Here is an 18,701-nt window from a genome sequence, read left to right as displayed (position 1 = left end):
GAAACAACCACTTTGTGCCCTAGACATACAAAGCTTGTCTAGACAGGGTCTGCTCTACTCTGCTCCGTGTGCCAAAAGAAAATCTTATTAACAGTGACTGGCAGGACAGTGGTTCATTCACGGGCTCCCTGTGAGTGCTGTGTGCTAAGAAACAATGAATTATACACACATCATTTGCTCTAGATGCATTTTGAACCACAGCCACCAGATGGCAAACTAGGTTTTTATTAAAACTGTTTTCATGTACTAATGAAAAGCCTTTGCTTGACAAACAGTACCATATTCTCTCAAACTGTTCAGAAGGATACAAGCCATAGAGCTATGGCAACACATCTTTAAATCACTGTTCTTCACACTATCAGATATGGATTTGAATTTGGTAAATTACCTCAGAATTCAAAATAATGACTTCATAATAAACACAACATGCCAACTCTGGATAATGTGTCCATTTCATGAAATAAAAGTCACAAAATGTAGATGTTTCTGAGATGGTCATTATGAAATTAATCTTGAAGTAGCCACTCCTGCCCTGAGGGGTAAGGACAAAACACTTAACAGAGCGACAGAAATGTTTTAATTTCTTGTTCCTCGGGTTTTAAAGAATTTTCTTTACCCTGCGATCCAGCGTGTACCGTAATCTTCCTTATAAACTCGCCTTACGTGTGTGCTCCCGCTCCCAGGAGGACCTGCATTGATCTACTGTGCGCATGTCACGGAGACTTTACGGTATTGAATTCCGTCTCTGTGCGCGCCGTGCCTGGCAGCAGGAGCTGATGGCCTTCAGATCCGTAGACGCCGACAGTGACGCGTGTGGAAGATGGTAGAAAAATCAACTCCCCCACATAATTCAGACGATCTCCGTGACGAGTTCTGGTCTCACTGGGAACGATTTTGATTCAGTGACCGAGTTTTTAGTCGCGTTTGAAACCGCGTTACTTCCGTGCGAATGCAAAGAGCCTAAGCAGAAAACAATTTCGCAACCTATTTTGCATGCGGCGTGCAGGACGCATGAAGGATGGGATATATTTTCCACCCATGTCAGGTCTTCCAGCTACTGTGCAATGCATAGCCCACATTTCTAGGGTTAATTTGCGTGGTTTTCCTATTGACTGAGGAGTGGCTGTTTTCAGCAACATCCATTTTCTCTGCAATATGTTTTGAGCGCCAATCAAGGGGCTGAGAGAGCGACAGGAGTCGTCGGGGGGCACTGCGCTGCGCAGACGAGCGGCGGACCGTCTCGTCTCCTCCACTGCAACAAAACACACAAGACAGGGGGAGGAAAGAAGGCGGCGAAGGTCTAGGGTGGAAATTTGGAGATATACGGCTTTAAAATGACGATGTCTGTCCCGGAGAGGAAATCAGGATCTGAGGGGAAGGAGGAGGAGAGCGAGGATGAGAGTGAAATCCTGGAGGAGAGCCCATGCGGCCGCTGGCAGAAACGCAAGGAGCAGGTTGGTTGGTTGGTTTGTCTGTCTGTCTGTCTGTCTTATATTTGTGCAAGTAATCTTTCTGACCAGTAAATAGCTCAGTTAATCGCCCTTTGGATTAAACTCGCCATCCGGCGTTATGCAGTGCTTCAGCCAGGCCGAAGAATTTTACTGCCTCATGGTTTTTTGCACCATTCAACCATAAACCTCACTCGTGCAGTGACGCACTGGCTGGTTTGCTTTGCCCCCATACAGTCTGTTTTAGTGGGTCCCGGTGACTAGTCGGGTCCTTGGATGCATCAGACGTTAGGACAGTGAGAAAGTCGAAGGATTTCTGTGTGTTTTTTGTTTGAATCCGGTACCTGTAGACCCTTCTGGCCTGGTTGAAGAGACACACTGACACTAGCCAATCCCAGCTGACAGTGGGTGAGAGGCGGGGTCCACCCTGGACAGGTCGCCGGTTTATAGCAGGGAGGACATGTAGACAAACAACCACGGACAATATAGAGTCATCAGTCACCCTAAGCTACATGTCTTTGTACTGTGGGAAGCTGGAGAGACAGATAGCTGGAAAATTTATTGGGTAATGTATATTGTTAAGGGCAGCTCATGAAATATATAGTTTTCAAGTGAAGTCAGTTTTTTGGGCTGCGAGTTTTCATTATAGGTTAATTTGATTATTTTCCTTATTTATCAAGTGTCTGGTCTATAAAATGTAAAAACTGAAAATTCCACTTTCAGTTCTCTAAAACCTGCTTTGAAATTGTTTTCTAACATAAAAAAGGAACAGATTCATTTTACTATCACGTGACAATGAAAAACAAGACAGCAATTTTTTTGTTGTAAATTTAGTAAAGGTAATTGATTATAAAAATTTGTGCATAATTTTCTGTTAATCAACCAATTTTATGTAGCACATATATTTGTGTCAGAAGGCTTTACAATACAAAACAACACCTTATGTTCTTAGACCCGTATTTTGGATAAGGAGCATTTCACAAACTAGCACATTTCTGCAGACCTCTTTTTGTGGTGGCTGCAGATGCATTCACATCAGATACAGCTAACTTGGGGAGGAATTCATTTTAGATTCTATTAATTAGTGCAAAATAAAATAACTACACAATTAGTCAAGCAGAACAATAATAAACCTCAACTTTAAAACACAATTGATCTCTACTAGACTAATCTTTCCTTGTGAACACAGTAGTTGGACTGTGCATTACAGAAAACAACCCAGTGGACCTGCTTGGAGCTTCCTCTCCCATAAACAATCCTGTGTTTGTTTCATGTCAGCATCAAAGACATAAAACAGCACAGCACCTGTGACGTTTCCAGCTGATGCATTCACATGCTGTTGTTCAGCTCAGCTGTTAAAACAGTCACCAGCAATATTCAGGTGGTGATTGCTGTATCCGCGGCCTCGGCGAGGCTGAACCTGTCCTCTTATGAGGCAAATACAATGTTCGCAGAAGCCTCCTGAAAGTTCTGTCATTATCAGAGAGAAGAAACATGTATCTAAATGTGTGAGTATTGTGAAGCTGTGGGTGTCTCCTCCAAAAGCCCAAGATATGGTGGAGAATATAAGTTGAAGGTTATCTGATGTACACACAGCATCCCCAGCACGCTGAGGATGGGCGATGTTAGAAAGAACACACGCTGCCACTGCTCCAGGCTTTTTTCCACCCATTGATTACCCATCTGCCACTGTCACATTTATATTTACCTCTTCCCACTGAGAGCAGCAGTTGTTGCAGTTATAATCCATACCGAAATATTAACAGCAATTATTCCTTACAGCAGCTTCTTGCTCATCATAACACCTTGACTCCTTAGTTTCATCCATCCTAAGTAGTGACAGGTTGATCCACATGTTTTCAGTCCTGACCTGTGAAGTAGGCCACGTGTTTATAGATCTGTGAGATCCTACTAAGAATAAACAGAAGTTACATAAAGTCATCTGTCACCAACCTTTCAATGATGACTCTGTGAAGTTGCACCAGGGTGGATGTTCCCCTGCTTTTTGTCTCTTTCTCCGTCCAGCAGGCCTGGGTGTGTGTGTGTGTGAGCGACAGGCTTCAAATGTACATGAACACAAGTCTGTGTGTTGAAGTCCAGAATTCCTGCCTCTTTAGCTCAGCTGTTAAAATACTCAGAGCCAACAGTCACGTGGTCAACACATGGTCTTGTTGCTTTTCATGTCTGTTTACTCAGCAGAAACTGATTTAGACTTTTAGCTGGAAGACTGTTGGCTTCAAAGTTAGGTCATCCCTCTTGCTGTGACTCTCTCAAGCATAACAAGGGTGAAAGCTGCATTTCTATGTTGTAGTTTACTGGTGAAGCTCTTCCTATGCCTTCTCATGTTTGTATGAGAAGCATCAGATAAAAATGATTTAAACCTGCAACACAGTACAAGAAATGAATCAAACTAAAGCTGCAGGTTTAATACATTCTTTTCTTTGCTAACATAACTTACTAGGTTATCTGCACATCAGCAGCAGTGTGATTTAGTTTTCTGACAGGTGCTACGTATCCTCCGACTGAGTCATCTGTGCCTTCCCAGAATGGGGACATTCAGTCAGAGAGTAGTGAGTCACAAAATATGGCTGTTGAGGAAGCAGTCTGACAAAAACTCTAGGGAGTGGGGCCAGTAATGATCAATTTATTGAATTTGAATCCAGTTAATAAGTCGAACCTGAATTCTTTTAAATCTCTGCATCAGTTTATATAGGACCTCACGTTACCAGAATCAGTGATAGTTGTTTGTACATACATAGCCAACAGGACCAGGTGTCTGTCAGACCTGTGACACCTTGCTTGTTTTAATAAAGTCCAGCCTGGACAGAAGATTATCTCTGCTCGCCCTGGATCTTGGCTCGATAATGCAGCAGGGTAGACCTCCTGAAGTGACTCCACACCCAGCCCCTCTCTGTACTGCACCAGAGTAGTGCAGCACTTATTCCAGTAACTGCTCCGTCTTCTATTCCATCTGCTCAGGGTAATAAAAATGAGGTGAGCAAGACTGTATTTATTCATTGTGGTGATAATTCACAAATAAGCATGTGAGGTGCATTTGTGTATTAACCAGAATTGTATGCATGTGTTGGGAAAGTCTGGCGTTAGCATAATAAGCTGGTTTTCATCTCCAAACAAATGTATTTTACTCTTCAGATACACAGTATATATGTAGGCTCTGTCACACGTATACTAAGAAATTAAATCTGACATAACTTCACAGTCAGCGCCTTTGCTTATATGTAATGGCCACACAAGCCCATGTAATCCAAGAAAAGTATTTTCATTATCATTTTCTCAGTACATTTCTTATTGTTTGGTCCACAATGTGAAAAATGCTGATCATACAGTCTTATGCAAAAGTTTAGGCACCCCTTGATAAATAACAGATTTTGGTGATTTTTTTATTTGAACAGATGTTAACACAGTTTCTCTTGGAAATGGAAAAAATGCACAATATTTTCTGCAAACAGTGATGCATAGTTACTTCTTATGCCATAAATTGAACAAAAATAAAAAATAAAAACATTATTATGGCATGGTGCAAAAGTTTGGGCACCCTAAGAGTTCCAGAGTCTCAAAGTCTCTCACAAGGTATCAGACCTTAATCAGCTCGTTAGATCTGATGCACAGCAACAGCTGTCATTGGTAAATGCCAATTTCAAAGCTGTACAAATACCTTGACTCTTCAAACCTTGTGCACACACTTGCGGACACCCAGCAACCATGGGTTCCTCTAAGCAGCTGGATAGATGGACCAATGGAACAGCACGAGAGGACCAGACCAGCCTACAATTGCACATTTGAATTGTATAAAATCAGCTGGGTTGAGGAGAATAGGGTTCCTCTGCTCTGAAGGCAGATTGAATTGTTTTGGTGTTGTTGATAGGGCTTCAGAGAAATGGAACCCAGAGCTCTGTAAATTGCTCTATTCAATGGTCCATTCAGTTATGATAATAAATGTTTGAAAGGTGCTATTTGAGTCCGATTAGTCTTCATAAAAGAACGCGCAGGACAGTTAAAGTCTGACATTACACAATGCATAAATAAACTATACATTTAAACTTTAAAATTGTTGATTTTGTACTTTGAACTCGCTTGTTGAATAATGTGATTAAAGACACAAACATGTTCCATGCTAGCACTTTCTCCAAGTGACACAACATTGATTTACTTTGTTTTTGTGTTCTGGAGTGTGTAGCATGAAAATGCAAATGTGAGCTGCAGTTTTGAGAGTTGCAGCCATTGGTCTTTTTAACTCCAACAAAACTGAAGCACAGAGCTATTCATTGCTCCATTTCACTACCTTAAGGAAAGTAAACAAAATGGAGGAAAAAATGATTGTGTGGTGGACAATGGATGTTGGATATAATTCACACACACTGGTATTTCTGCTCTGTTACAGATTCATAGGGTAACATGTACAGGACTGTAGTTCATGTTATGACCACTTACACACCTCCTCTGCCAGAGGAGGTGTTACTAAGTACTGATTGTGTAGGGTGCCCAAACTTTTGCACCATGCCATAATAATGTTTTTATTTTTTATTTTTGTTCAATTTATGGCATAAGAAGTAACTATGCATCACTGTTTGCAGAAAATATTGTGCATTTTTTCCATTTCCAAGAGAAACTGTGTTAACATCTGTTCAAATAAAAAAATCACCAAAATCTGTTATTTATCAAGGGGTGCCTAAACTTTTGCATAAGACTGTATATTCTAAACCCAAAGATCTTTAATTTACAGCTGTATTAAAGTGAGAAAAACAGCAACTCTTCACATTTGAGAGGTTGAAAATGGCATGTGTTTTTGTATTTTTCTTCAGAAATGAAATTGTTGATCAATTAATTGACTGTCAGTAACAATATACAAGTCAGAGGTTGATTATACTCAGTGGGACATTTTTATTAAACATCATCAACTTATCAACTCACAGTTACCATGATGTAGCCTAGCTATAGCAGTAGACCTCTGGGGATTTTCCGAGGTTGTAAAAATGAACCCTCAGCACAGAGCATTGCCGCTCGGTTGCAGCTTGCAGTGGGCACTGCCCGTCTTGTGGGGATCCTTCTAATGAGTTTCCCTCCATAATAATCCAGCAGCATAAGCATGCACAGTGAGGAATAACATACACTCAAATTTCCCTGCAGGTGAACCTACAGCAGCTTTGATTCTCCTGTTAACATGGTCGCTCTGCCAAAGGCGGTCCTTAGGCCTTTGCTCAGGGCTTAAAGGTTTTCTAGGAAACCCATTCACACCTTTGAATTCCTAGAACACAAAAGTAATGATCTGTGGAGATGAGTCATTGATTCTGGGCTTTTCGTCATGCTAGCAACAAAGCTGTGTGTATGACCAGGGGCGCATCTCAAGCCTCATATGGTTGCTCCCTGATCTTTGCACGACCCTGAAATGGTTTCAGTTGAGTGAGGATCGAGGATGTCCCAAGACTTACTCCTGCTCTGAGGAGCAAGGAGGCTGCTGGAGGAGATGTGAGTGAGGAAACACAAGAGCATCCTTCAGAGGAGTCTTTTAAAGACTGCCACGCCGGTTTATCAGAAATCAATGATTGGATGCTTCAGATGAAGGACGTCTCATGCCTCTAAAAACATTTCCTCTGTTCCTCTTTCCACACATCTTTGAGTGAGGAAAACATGGGAAACATAAGAGACTTGAGATGTACCCAGTATTTGCTGGTCTGTCCACAGCTTTGATTCCTACTAAAATATCTTGGCAACTATTTGCTGAATTGACATGATATGTTCTTCACAGGATGAATTTTAATAACTTTGGTGATCTCCTGGTTCATCTAGCCCCTCCATCAGCTCAAAATGTGAACTTCCCAGGGCTACAGATCTGTACAGCTCTATGTTTGTGCATGAAGTATCATTTCATCTGTGACTGTTGCTTGAAGGTTATTCTGGGTTCAACGTCATACAACAGATGGATGAATGGTTTAATGACGGTGTGTAATTTGCTTTCTCATGTGTGATGAGGCTGTATTTTACAGCCAGGACGCCCTTGACAGAGACTGCCAGACTGTATTAGAGATAACATTTGATTTGATCCTGTATTTTTCCACTGTTGTCACTACACAGCTCTTAGTCAAGGGTGTCACATGCTATTGATGCTAAATGTTTTGTTTGTTGCTGATGAACATGCAAAGAGATTCTACTGTTGCACTGGGGAAAAGATGAATACCCTGGTGTTTATATGCTGCTGTTTCCCAGGCACCAGTGCATGAATGAGACCTGTTTATACAACACAGCAGCGCTTGCATAGCACCTCCATGATGGTTCTAAAACCTTGACCTTACTAATAGTTTGAAGTAAGTGTCCACCGTCCGATATACATATGCTGTCATCACCAGCCTGTGATATTGGGCGCATTTGAGAGTAAGTGTGGACGCTGCCGATCCAGGATCCAAACTTTATGAGGGTGGACAGGTTTTACTTTTTGTGTTGTGCTTTCAGTAGTTTTCTGGAAGAATCCTCTGCCAGCCAGTTTACATGATTGAGAAAATGGGTGTTTCTCATGTCTTTTATATGATGGTTCCTTGATCCTCGCTTGACCCGGATGTTGTTCCAGTTGACCAAGGATCAAGGACACAAATCTCTTATATTGGCTCTGAGGAGCTAGGAGTCTGCTGGAGGAGCTCTGATTGAGGATACATGAGACCATCCTTCATGGAAATTTTTTATTAACCAGCATGCCCTTTTGTTAGAAATCAGTCGGTGATTGGATGCTTCAGAAAAAAGACAGGAGGAAATGACATCTCATGTTTCCTTGAGTCCTCTCTCCTCACATGTTTTCCTTGCATTTTTTTTTTTGTGCCTTACGTGGGTGGGACAGTAGGGTACATCCCAAATCTCTTATAAACACTGTTGTTTCCCTCACTTGCATCTTTTCCTTGTGTCTTAGTCCTGTCCATGTAAGATGCGAAGAGAAAGGACTCGAAACATGTTACAAACAGCATGAGACGTCCTTCATCTGTCCAATCACCAACTGATTTCTGATAAAGGAGGGTGTCAGTTCATGTTACAATCTACAATTTATGAAGTTGTTGGGTCATCTGACCTTGAGGGATCCTGTCACCTGGTTGTCTGTCAGTGAGGCCTCCGGGGGTCATCAGGTATGTTAGGATCTACAGAGAGGTGACTGTTTGTGATACAAGCTGCTCAGATTTCCTGCCAGTCGGATGGGAAAGCTGGCATGAAGACGAACTCTCTAGAAACGGCCGACATGTCTGCAGGCTTTCAAGGAGCCATCATAGTAGTTGTTGCATAATGTCCATGCCTGTGTGGAGTTCCTTGTACCTACTCAAGCGTGCTATACACACAGTTTGCAAGATCTTTGAAAGGCATGAGTTTCCTGGAGTCATCGGTTGGCACTGCCAGGAGGAAATGAGGCAATGTAAACAGATTTGTAGAACATATTTTATGGCTGAATTCACAAGTAGAAAGGCTTCTGATATTTATCACTGTGAAACTGAAGTCTTAACATTTCCACTGGGGTTTGCAGAATTCAGACTGCACAGTGTCATCGATATTCATTTCTCAGCTTTTCTGTCTTTGCCTCTATTTGCAGTTAGACAAAATGCAATGGTAGAAAAAACACATATACACTTACAACTACTAATTGCTTTGGTTTTTGTGGTGCATTATTACACAATGATAGACAACCTGATATCACATCAAGATTTCATAACAGCAACAATGGAGCTTGATTGTGAAAATGCTAATACTTTGTTAGTAAATACCAGGTTTGTGTTTCAAACCTTCAGTCTTACAGTGCGTTTCTCTAGACAGACCACTGTGCAGAAAGTCCTAGAGAATGGATCGGATAATTTTTCAGGTCAGAGAACAAAAACCAAAAAAAGTCCAAAGTTTACTCAATAGTTAAATTAACCAAGTAGTGTTTGAGCCTAAATGTAATGAAACTGTGACTGTTTCATACTTGTAAAGGCATGTTATGTTTCCATGACTGCGAAAGTCTGTAAATCTTGCCGGTGCAACATATGTTGGCGTGGACACACCACTGCTTTGTCTGCATCTTTTCACTGCTTCAAGAGTTAGGAAATTATTACTTTACAAAGTAACAGTGGCAGTAAAACTGTGTTTCATACTATGATGTTAAGCTTTGCAATTAATCTGCAGTCCACATGTCTGCTGCACCGTAGGGGGGAACCTGTACGGATCATGGATCAACTACGATCCTTTGCACCACTAATTGTGGAATAAATGTAAACCGACAGGTAGACAATACCTGTGTTATTTTCAAGAGGGACTTCATGGGTTGTGCACATCGGGACTGGTTAACTAGTCCTGTTAGGAGCTGTTCAGTTAGTCAAGTGTGAGAAAACAAAACTGTAGCATTTTAGAAAGTATAGGATTGATTTTAAAGTTGCTAAGTGAGGATATCTCTCTCTCTCTCTGTTGCATTGATTATTTTTTACCCTCCTTTTGCTCTGCAGGTCTCTTACGTTTGAAATGGAAGTGGAATATTAAATTGCTTGAGCACTCCTTAATGCACTGAGTGGTTTTACGTTTACGCTGCACAGCCATCTACCACTTGACATCCGCACCCTGTTCTCCTTCAAACCTGTGTTGTAATTTGTGTGGAGAGATCTGTGGGTGCACCAGCACAGTGCTGGTTTGAGCCAGTTAGTGAGGTTTCCCCTCTTCATTTCAGAGCCATTTATGCAGCCTGGTGCTACATACGGTTTGATTGATTGTACTGCGTTTCAACTATAAGTACAGAAGTGATACTAGGTGCTTCTACAACTTCAAAGGGAACTTGCATCACCAGCTGATATGAAAACTGTGTGCAGGTCAAAGTCTTGGTTCATTTATTCCTCACGTCAAAGCCGTTAGCCTGTAACTCGACCTTTGAAACCCAATGCGGATATCTTTGTGCGTTTGTGAAATATGTACATAAGTAGGTAGATTACGAACCCTGTGGAGAAACGGCGGACACCTTCATACTTAAGCCCTTTTTTATGCTTTGTAAGGGAGCATATAAAAATCAGACCTACCCAATTACCTGCTGCTCCTCCTGAACAGAAATAGCATCTGAGTTGTTCTTCTAAACCCGAAGTCAAATTTCCAGGCCCTCATAAATCTGCGCCCAGGTTTGGCAGCTTCAACCGAGTTTTGCGTTCAGAATGTGAATGTGTTTGTTTTTGAGGCAGCTGAAAACAAAGCAGGCCACTCTGAGTTAGAAATGCATCTAAACAACTAACAATCAGAGAGATGCCTAATGAATTAAATATAGAGCCAGTGAATAAAAGCCCAGAACATGTGCTGCACAGTAATGCTCAGGCTTATACTGTATATAATTTAGTCATTATCGGAAACAACAGCCCTTTGAAACCATGTGGCCCATGTATGAATTGATATGATTATTCTGGTCAGATATGAATGGAGATTGAATACTGGTGTTTTAAAAGGTTTTGCATACTACCTGGAAGTTTTTTTTTTTAAGTATATTGTTTTCTGGAGCTGTTTTGACAACGTATTTATAGAGGAACTTGCTTTGAAAATGGTTTAATGTGCTTTCAGAGAAGCAAATCGTGTGTCTTTGTGTTTCTGGATTGGATAATTGAAGGGAACTGCCATATATAGATGGTCGGATGTCTCATATTCTCATACCTGATGAAGGTCAGTCAGAAAATGCTTGGATTAATAATAAAGCTAAAGCATGACTGTGTGGGATCACTTTTATTGTTTTTCACTTACAGTCGTAAGAAAAAGTAATGATGCTGTTTGCAACTTCCTGGTTTTCTACATAAATTGGTCAATAAAGACATGAAAGACCATGCCTGTTTTGTGTTTTATCAGCTTAGAAGTATTGTGTACTTTTATTTGTGACTTTGGTGAAAGTCAAATCACATTTCATGAGCAGTTTATGCAGAAAACCAGGAAACGGCAAACACTGCCAATAGGTTTTCTTGTGACTGTAGCTATTGAAACCCACTTTTTCCACCAAACCGGTGTCATGTCAATTGCTATAAAGTATAAAATTGTGCTCACTGCTTCTTTTTGAACTTTATATGGAGTAAAGTCTTTAAAGGCTGATAGCTGCTGCTGGGATTTGAACTAATGCCATCATGTTGTTTGCCAGCTTGGCTTCTAGTGCTGTAGTTTGGGGGCAAACACTTTGCCTCTGTATATTTGGTAGGATGGTTTTCAGATGATGGCTGCCTTCGCTGACACAGGTCGCCTGCATATTTTGCGAAAATTATTCTATTACTGTTTGTCTAGCATTAGAAATCCGAACCATGTTCACAGGAGTGCTGTTCTGTGCAGATGTTTGACTCCCCTTGTGGTCACTTGTTATGGCCCTACATGTCTCAGCTGTAGCCTAAAAGGACGATTGTACAGGGGGTTGAATCAAATGCTGAACAGTTACGTTTATCATCATTATAGTGGGATTTTCTAACAATTATTATTGAGATCCTTGTATTAGCCAGCCTTTCCCACTAGTAACTGAAGCAGCACACATCCCACTGCTTTAACACTGGGCTGTTTTCAGTCTGAATACTTAGTGTTTTTATAATCTAGTGGTAATGACAGCATGTATTATACAGTACTGTGTGTCTTCTGCAGAAACTGTGGTGCAGGTGAGGTTTAGATAAACAGGTGTCAACCCCCCCATGTGCTGTTTTCGCAGACACTCCTATTGAGCTTCGTCTGTAACATTACATAACGGTAACAGTGGTAAAAAAACAACTTCTAGCTTGCATGGACTTGCAGTCTCTGCATGTCTGCCAACTGGCTTTGTTTGAACACTTGCTTAAGAGCCAGATCTGGCTAACTCTCACTTCTCAGCTTAATCCCTCTGGAAGATAAACGCCACATGATAAACACAACCCACTCTGCTCGGTTATTTTATTCATACCTGTGTTTACTCTGCTTTTTTTCTGTCTCCACATGGGTTATTTTTACCATCTCAGTATTGACCGCTTAACTAATTGAGGCCTATAAATGCAACAATTGCTTTAAGAGAGAATCGCCTGCTTAACTGGATTGTCACACACCATTTATTGTAAGCCATTTCTTCTGCATGATGCTGTTGTTTTTCTGCTCCTACCTCCAGCAACAGGAGTGCTGTGAGGTAATTTCAGTCCCAGCTGGCAAAAGCACGCTGCTACTGTGCTCAGCACAAGTGTTCAACTGCTTCTGGCCGACCACTCTGACGTACTGTAAACTGAACAAAGCTTTGCACTGTTTGCCGTTCCTTTTACCTTGGGTCACCTCTTTTGCTGTACTGTAGTAACTCCTGCTGGAGATGCAGGGGAGGGGGACACAGCTGCTGCAGCTCACATAAGGTATTCCTCTACCTCTGCTTTTGTAGTAGCAGTGAAGCGAGCAATGCTTGTGGATTTCCAAGAATGAACCGGGCAGAAATTACCCCACTTAATGAGGGACTTTAATACTTGTGCACACTCTGCCAGACCCTGTTGAGCTTCTTCAGCAATGGAGTTATTTGCAGATGTTTTTATAGGAGCAGAAATGGGGCCAGTTTCAGGTCATGGCAAACATTTATTTAGCAGCCTAGTCAGTACCACTGCTTCTGTTCTAGGAACTGGACTGGTTTGCTTAAAAAAAAGACCAATTGCAAAACACTGCAACCATTTTTAAATCTGTTTTCCTTTGGTGCCAGAATTATGGATGTGTTAGTGAGTGGCTTTGTGGGTGAAACACAAACACATTATAATCAAAATGGAGGACCATGTTGGACTGTGAAGGCTTTCAGGTCAGACCATGCTTCAGTTACTGACTGAAATCAAAGATGATTTGACTGGCAGGGGACTACCGGACTCCTGCTTTGAAATGCGTTTGCTGATTTTTCAAATTATATTAAAATTCAGTCGCTGTAAACTTAGACAAAAATGTGTGGTGCTGCAATACTCTCCACACCTGAAGGTAATTTGCAACACATTTAGTAAATATCCCCCATGGTGTTATCAACCTGCAGTTCTCCTGAACTCTACAAATTGTTTTAGCATCTATAAGCTTTTTGTTTTGGTGTTATGTCCCTCAGCTTTGGTTCAGACTCTCCAAATTTCATCAGTTTCTTTTCAAGCAATAGCAGGCTTAATTTCAAGAAAAGTAAAAAAAGCAAAACAAACAAACCTGAGTGCACTACCTGCTTAGCATTAAACTGATAGTGTCGGCAATATCTGGTGAGCATGTAGTGAAACATTTAACAGCTAATGAGTGACATACTTCCCTCAGTTACGGGAGAAAAATACAATTAAATTGATGGATCAGGCTGTTCTGTGCTTGTGCGGACCTGCATTTTGTTGCTGCTGTTGTGAGATGAAACCTTAATTAATGCGGGAGGTTTGACTGTTTCAGCGTATTTGAACAGTTCATTCTGCAACATTAAAATGGAAATAAACGAAGGTCGACCTTGTTAACCTGGCCCTCTCTCAGAGGGAGACCGGAAGGGAGCACTTCAGCTTCACCACAGGATCAAAACATTCATCCCAAAGATTTAATGTCTTATTCAGACATTAAATTGAATTTTGCTAAAGCAATGATTGTCTTGTCAGATGAACCTGCAACAGATTACTGCAAAACAAAACACACATATTTGACAGGATTCAAATGTGCCATTTGACATTGATGTGGAATTTGAGTAACTGTGAATTATCTCATTGTTGCATGGCATCCCCTCTCATTGTCCTGTAACATCAACATTACTCTCATCAAAAGGCACAAAAGATTAGATAAATGATAAATGACTGCCAGTAACTTCCAAAAGCCAGAACAGAGACTAATGTGGTGTTATTGGAGTCAGATAATGATTTAACCTGCTACATTATGCAGTGTTAACCTCTGGCAGTAGACAACCAGGCGGTTACTGTGCTGTGATAAAGCAGGGTGCGAGTACATCGCAGCAGCTCTCTCCTGTTCTGTCTGAACAGTCAAGTCGTGATGGTTGTGCCTCGGAGCCAAACTGGTTCGTATGCTGATCATTTGACACCTACTAAGATTTAAAGATAGAAAACATATCTCACCTGCTTCTGTGCTACGTTTACCTCAGGGCTTTTGTTTTCTCATAAGAGCATGAGCAGGAAAATGAGGAAATGCCAGTGAGCAGATGAAATGGCCACCGAGTGCTCTGACCTTGTGTTTTTTTCTTCCCCCATCATGAATATAGGAATGTTGTATTGGTAAACTACGTAGGTGTGTGTTTAAAGGGAAGTTATGCTTTTCATCTCAGTGGCTCCAGGAAGGTTCAGGGGTCTTACAAGGAAAGGGTTGGATTCCACTTTCTGGTCAAATGATTAAAATATTACTTTGATCAGCCGTGCAACAAAAAATTAACCAGGAGCAATTTTGATCATCACTTAAATGATTTATGGAGCAAAATTGCCAAACAATTCCTGTTTCCAGCTTCTCGAATATGACTGTCTGCTGAGTTTCACATTTCTACATAATTGCAAATTGAATAAATTAATTTGAGGATTTGGCAATGTGACTTTCTTACACTTGATACATTTAATGGTTAATTGGTTAATTGTAAATAACTACAGGATCCCATCCAAGTTCCACATACCCAGATTTGATAAGCTCAGTCTAACAAGTCTTTTTTCTTCACTGTATTTTCAGAATAAAAGTGAAGCTAGCGAAATAGTAAATACAGTGCCATTACTTTTCACTGAGACTATAAATTGTCATCTCTAAACTTAATTCATGGTGACAGCAGGGAATTTTGACTGTGTTCACTTTGTTAGTCTTCTGAATATAAAAGAAACTGCAAAGTTCAGGTGATGTATTTCTGAATTGCAAAGATGTTTTAGGTACATCTAGTGTGATAAGTTAATTTTGAGAAGTTTTCCTTATTTTTCACACACAGAAAACATTTTTCTTCAGTAACTGCAGGAAGCTTGAATGGAAGAGGTGGTATTATTCCCCCTTTCTCACATATCCAAATTACAGAATTATGAAAGTTTCATCTGCTTCTTGCACTTTCCACATCCTTTTAGCATGTCTCCTTGAGCCGGTGAAGTATCTGAGAGACAAAAAGCACAGAGCCGCAGAGGAACATGATCTTATTTACATAAAGCAAGTAGTACAGCAATGCTTATTATTCAGTCTTTCCTGTACCATTTCTAGTTATTAAATATTAATGCAGTGTGGTGTCTTAGCTCATTGTTGAGGTAGAAAGAGGCTCGGCAGAGAGGCGAGATACGGATGTGTAGGAGACAAAGCTCTCTGTCACTGTAAGGACCCACACGCCGTCTCAGACAAAGACGTTCTTTCATTTAAGATGCTTCTGCGCAGAGAGTCGCCCTGAAAGAGCCACCATACTGTAGCTGATTCCTCTCTGCTCGTTCACATCGGGCGCCTTTCCTCATTTTGAGATCATTCTCTGGCTTTGTGCAAAATGTAAAATTTCTCCACAATAAAACCGTCACTGCAGATGGTCTGACATTTAACACTGATAATCGTGTTGTAAATGAGGAGATTTAATTGTGATAAACCAATGTATCTTTTGTCTTATTTGCACTGTTCTGTTATTTTATTCTGTTATTATTTCTGAAGCAGCTTTGACCCTGAGTAGTTTGAACATAAGGAGAACACCATTCCAAAAACGTAAAATGAGAAGAGGTGCATGAGAATAATTTGTGTGGTGAGTTAATGAGTGGTTTGTGTGCTGCACAGATGCAGATTTCATAAACGTCAGAATGGAAGTTGGTGTTTTGACACAAGCACGTGATCTCTAAATCCCTTTCCACACCCTTAACTCACTTCCCCTCCAACAGCCAATCAGATCTCAGCACACAGAGTAGTGTTTACAAGACTCGAGCTGGTATTACCAAATAACAGACCCTGCTAAACTCCTGGGACAGAGATGCTGGAATATGGGACCGGATATTTCTCAACAACTAGAGAGAAAATAAACAACAGCCAGGCTCTGATGCCAGGGGAAAACAAAAATAATTCCTTCCTGACAGCTATCGAAATGAAGGAATTCCCTCTGCTGCCAACAAGTCAGAGCATTGTTTTTCAGCTTTGTAATACCAGTAATCAGATAATGATCTCTTGCTGAATGGAAGATTATCTCATATCTCATAGTAGAAAAGCTTCTGCTATATCTGCACTGTAGATTGAGCAATAAATCAAACCACAGCGGCTGGTTGAGCATTTCTTTCTCTTAGGCTGGCTTATTTCAGGAAGATATCTGGTGTCTGACGAGTCAAAATAGCAGTTTTAATAAAACAGATTGCCATCTTTCTTGTGAATTTGGGTTCGGCTAACAAACCTCCTCCTGTTGAGCTAGATAAGAAAGGCGTTTTTGACTCCATTCACCGATGATGTCATGGAGTGTGGCACAAGTGGAGGTCTGTAGAATATATTACTGGTTAGCATTAAGCAGTCATTTAGGTGCAGAGAGAAACCTAAATAGTAGTTGTTCAGCGCCTACCTAAGCTCCACAGACAGCTGACGAGACATGATAATAATGGTAGAGGAGTGTCAGGTGTGCTCGCTTTTTATTCTAAACATTTTAAACACCTAAATAGAGATCAGTTACACATGAGGAGAAACAGCCTAAGATTAGAGAGTCAGCAAATATTTTCAATTGCTTCAACCAATATGTTGTTTATGGTTTGATTTTGTAGTGGTTCTCCCAATAAAAGTAAACTATCTGTGCACTTGTAGCTGACTATATATAATCTGGGCTAGGTTTCTTTGTGCTGCAGCGTTCGGTGATATTTTAGTGCCTCCAATGCCAACAGCCTTGAATTTTCTTTTTTCAACATGATGACGTCTGACTTCAGCCTCATCTGACACCTTTGGATGAACTGGGATTTTGACTGCGAATCAAGCTTGGTTTTATTCAGTTCCTTACGATTGTACTGTATGCATCGGGTGGCAAATTAAAGGAAAAACCGGAATAAATGAGCAATGACAGTGCCCCATCCACAGGGCACGGGGGTTTGATGAGCAAAGGAGAATTCATGAAGGCAGTGGTGAGATTTCAATTTCTCACACTTCTTTTGCTGTTTTCAGTTTGTCAGTATGAGGTCAAAGATTCATTGTTCTCTATAAATATAAAGCTAATAGCTGAATGATCCTTGTGAGTTAATGTCACAGAGGTCAGGGTCCTGCAGCTGGTTAGTGCTTCATGCACAGTCAAATCTCAGTTTGTCACACTGGTGTTTGGGGAAACACAAAACAAGAACCTGCAGCTGTGCTAATGGATCAATGAGACATTTTCTTAATACACCCATAGTACTATATACGTAGTTCATTGACTGACACCTAACATGGCTAAAATGGATAAAAGAATTTAAAAAAAAAATCTTGGAAATCTCAAGCCAGACATTGAAATGGCTTTTCCTCTGGAAATGGCACCTTTGAGTTTGTAATTTTCCATCAACTGGTAAAATGCAGCAAAAATTACAATTAGCAATGGATTTTGAACCCCGCCTAATCTCCCTATTCACTGCATCTCCATTGCATAAAATTAGCAAGAGGTGACGTCTGCTCTTCCCAGCTGAAGCAGCAGTATCCTGTGATGACTTTAGGCTCGTGCAGCGAGAGAACCCGTCATGGTCGCTGCCACTTCAACTTTCTTCCCTTTTTCCTTTTCTTCTGTGCCGCCTTCTTTATCTTGTCGTGTGTCTCCTCTTCCAATCCCTCATCCATAATCCCCTCACTTCTCACTCTCTGTCTCCTGTTAATCCATCTCTTCCCTCTCAGCACAAGCTGCTGCTCATCCTGTCACCCTTCTGTACTACGTACATTGTTCTGTGGCTGGCAGCATTTAACATAACCTGCAATGACTTATCTCCCCTCTACCCACACTCGCACCTTATGCATCACTGGCTAGAAACCTCAATGTAATGACATCTGAATTAAACATGCCTCATAGAGAATATGGCCTATTTGAACTTTTTCTTAGTGGAGCCACAAATGTCAAATCTCTGTGAATGGAGTATATGGAACTTATACCAGATACCATAGTCATTGCAGAGTTGGAGTGTCATCATCTCAGACAGGCTGTTTTTGTTGAGTGTTTGAGCAAAATGCTCAGTAAAGCTCTGCTGCTTTGTTTTTACAGCACAGATCATAATCAACTGTGTCTTTAGGAGACGACAGGCAGCATTCCCTCATGTCTTTTTCTTTATTCTCACTGGTTAATTTTTAACTGGTTAACTATAAGCTTTTGTGCTTATAGTTAATGATGTTACAGACTTAGTATTACCAGCATCAACACCACATTCAGCATAGCCGACA

The 18,701-nt window shown here is 40.9% G+C and overlaps 1 protein-coding gene across 1 annotated transcript in view; it reads left to right on the top strand.

Annotated features, from left to right (window-relative positions):
* Nucleotides 1-700: 700 nt before the first annotated feature.
* Nucleotides 701-18,701, top strand: part of LOC109970129 (nuclear receptor-binding protein 2) — a 27,064-nt gene continuing 9,063 nt past the window's right edge. The window contains exon 1 of the mRNA XM_020617488.1: nt 701-1,454. Within this exon, the coding sequence (XP_020473144.1) occupies nt 1,335-1,454 (120 nt within the window). The 5' untranslated portion in view covers nt 701-1,334. The remainder of the gene's footprint in view (nt 1,455-18,701) is intronic.

This window comes from Monopterus albus, unplaced genomic scaffold (assembly GCF_001952655.1).
Source record: "Monopterus albus unplaced genomic scaffold, M_albus_1.0 scaffold190.1, whole genome shotgun sequence".
NCBI classification, from domain to species: domain Eukaryota; kingdom Metazoa; phylum Chordata; class Actinopteri; order Synbranchiformes; family Synbranchidae; genus Monopterus; species Monopterus albus.
This window is presented reverse-complemented; position numbering and strand designations above follow the sequence as displayed.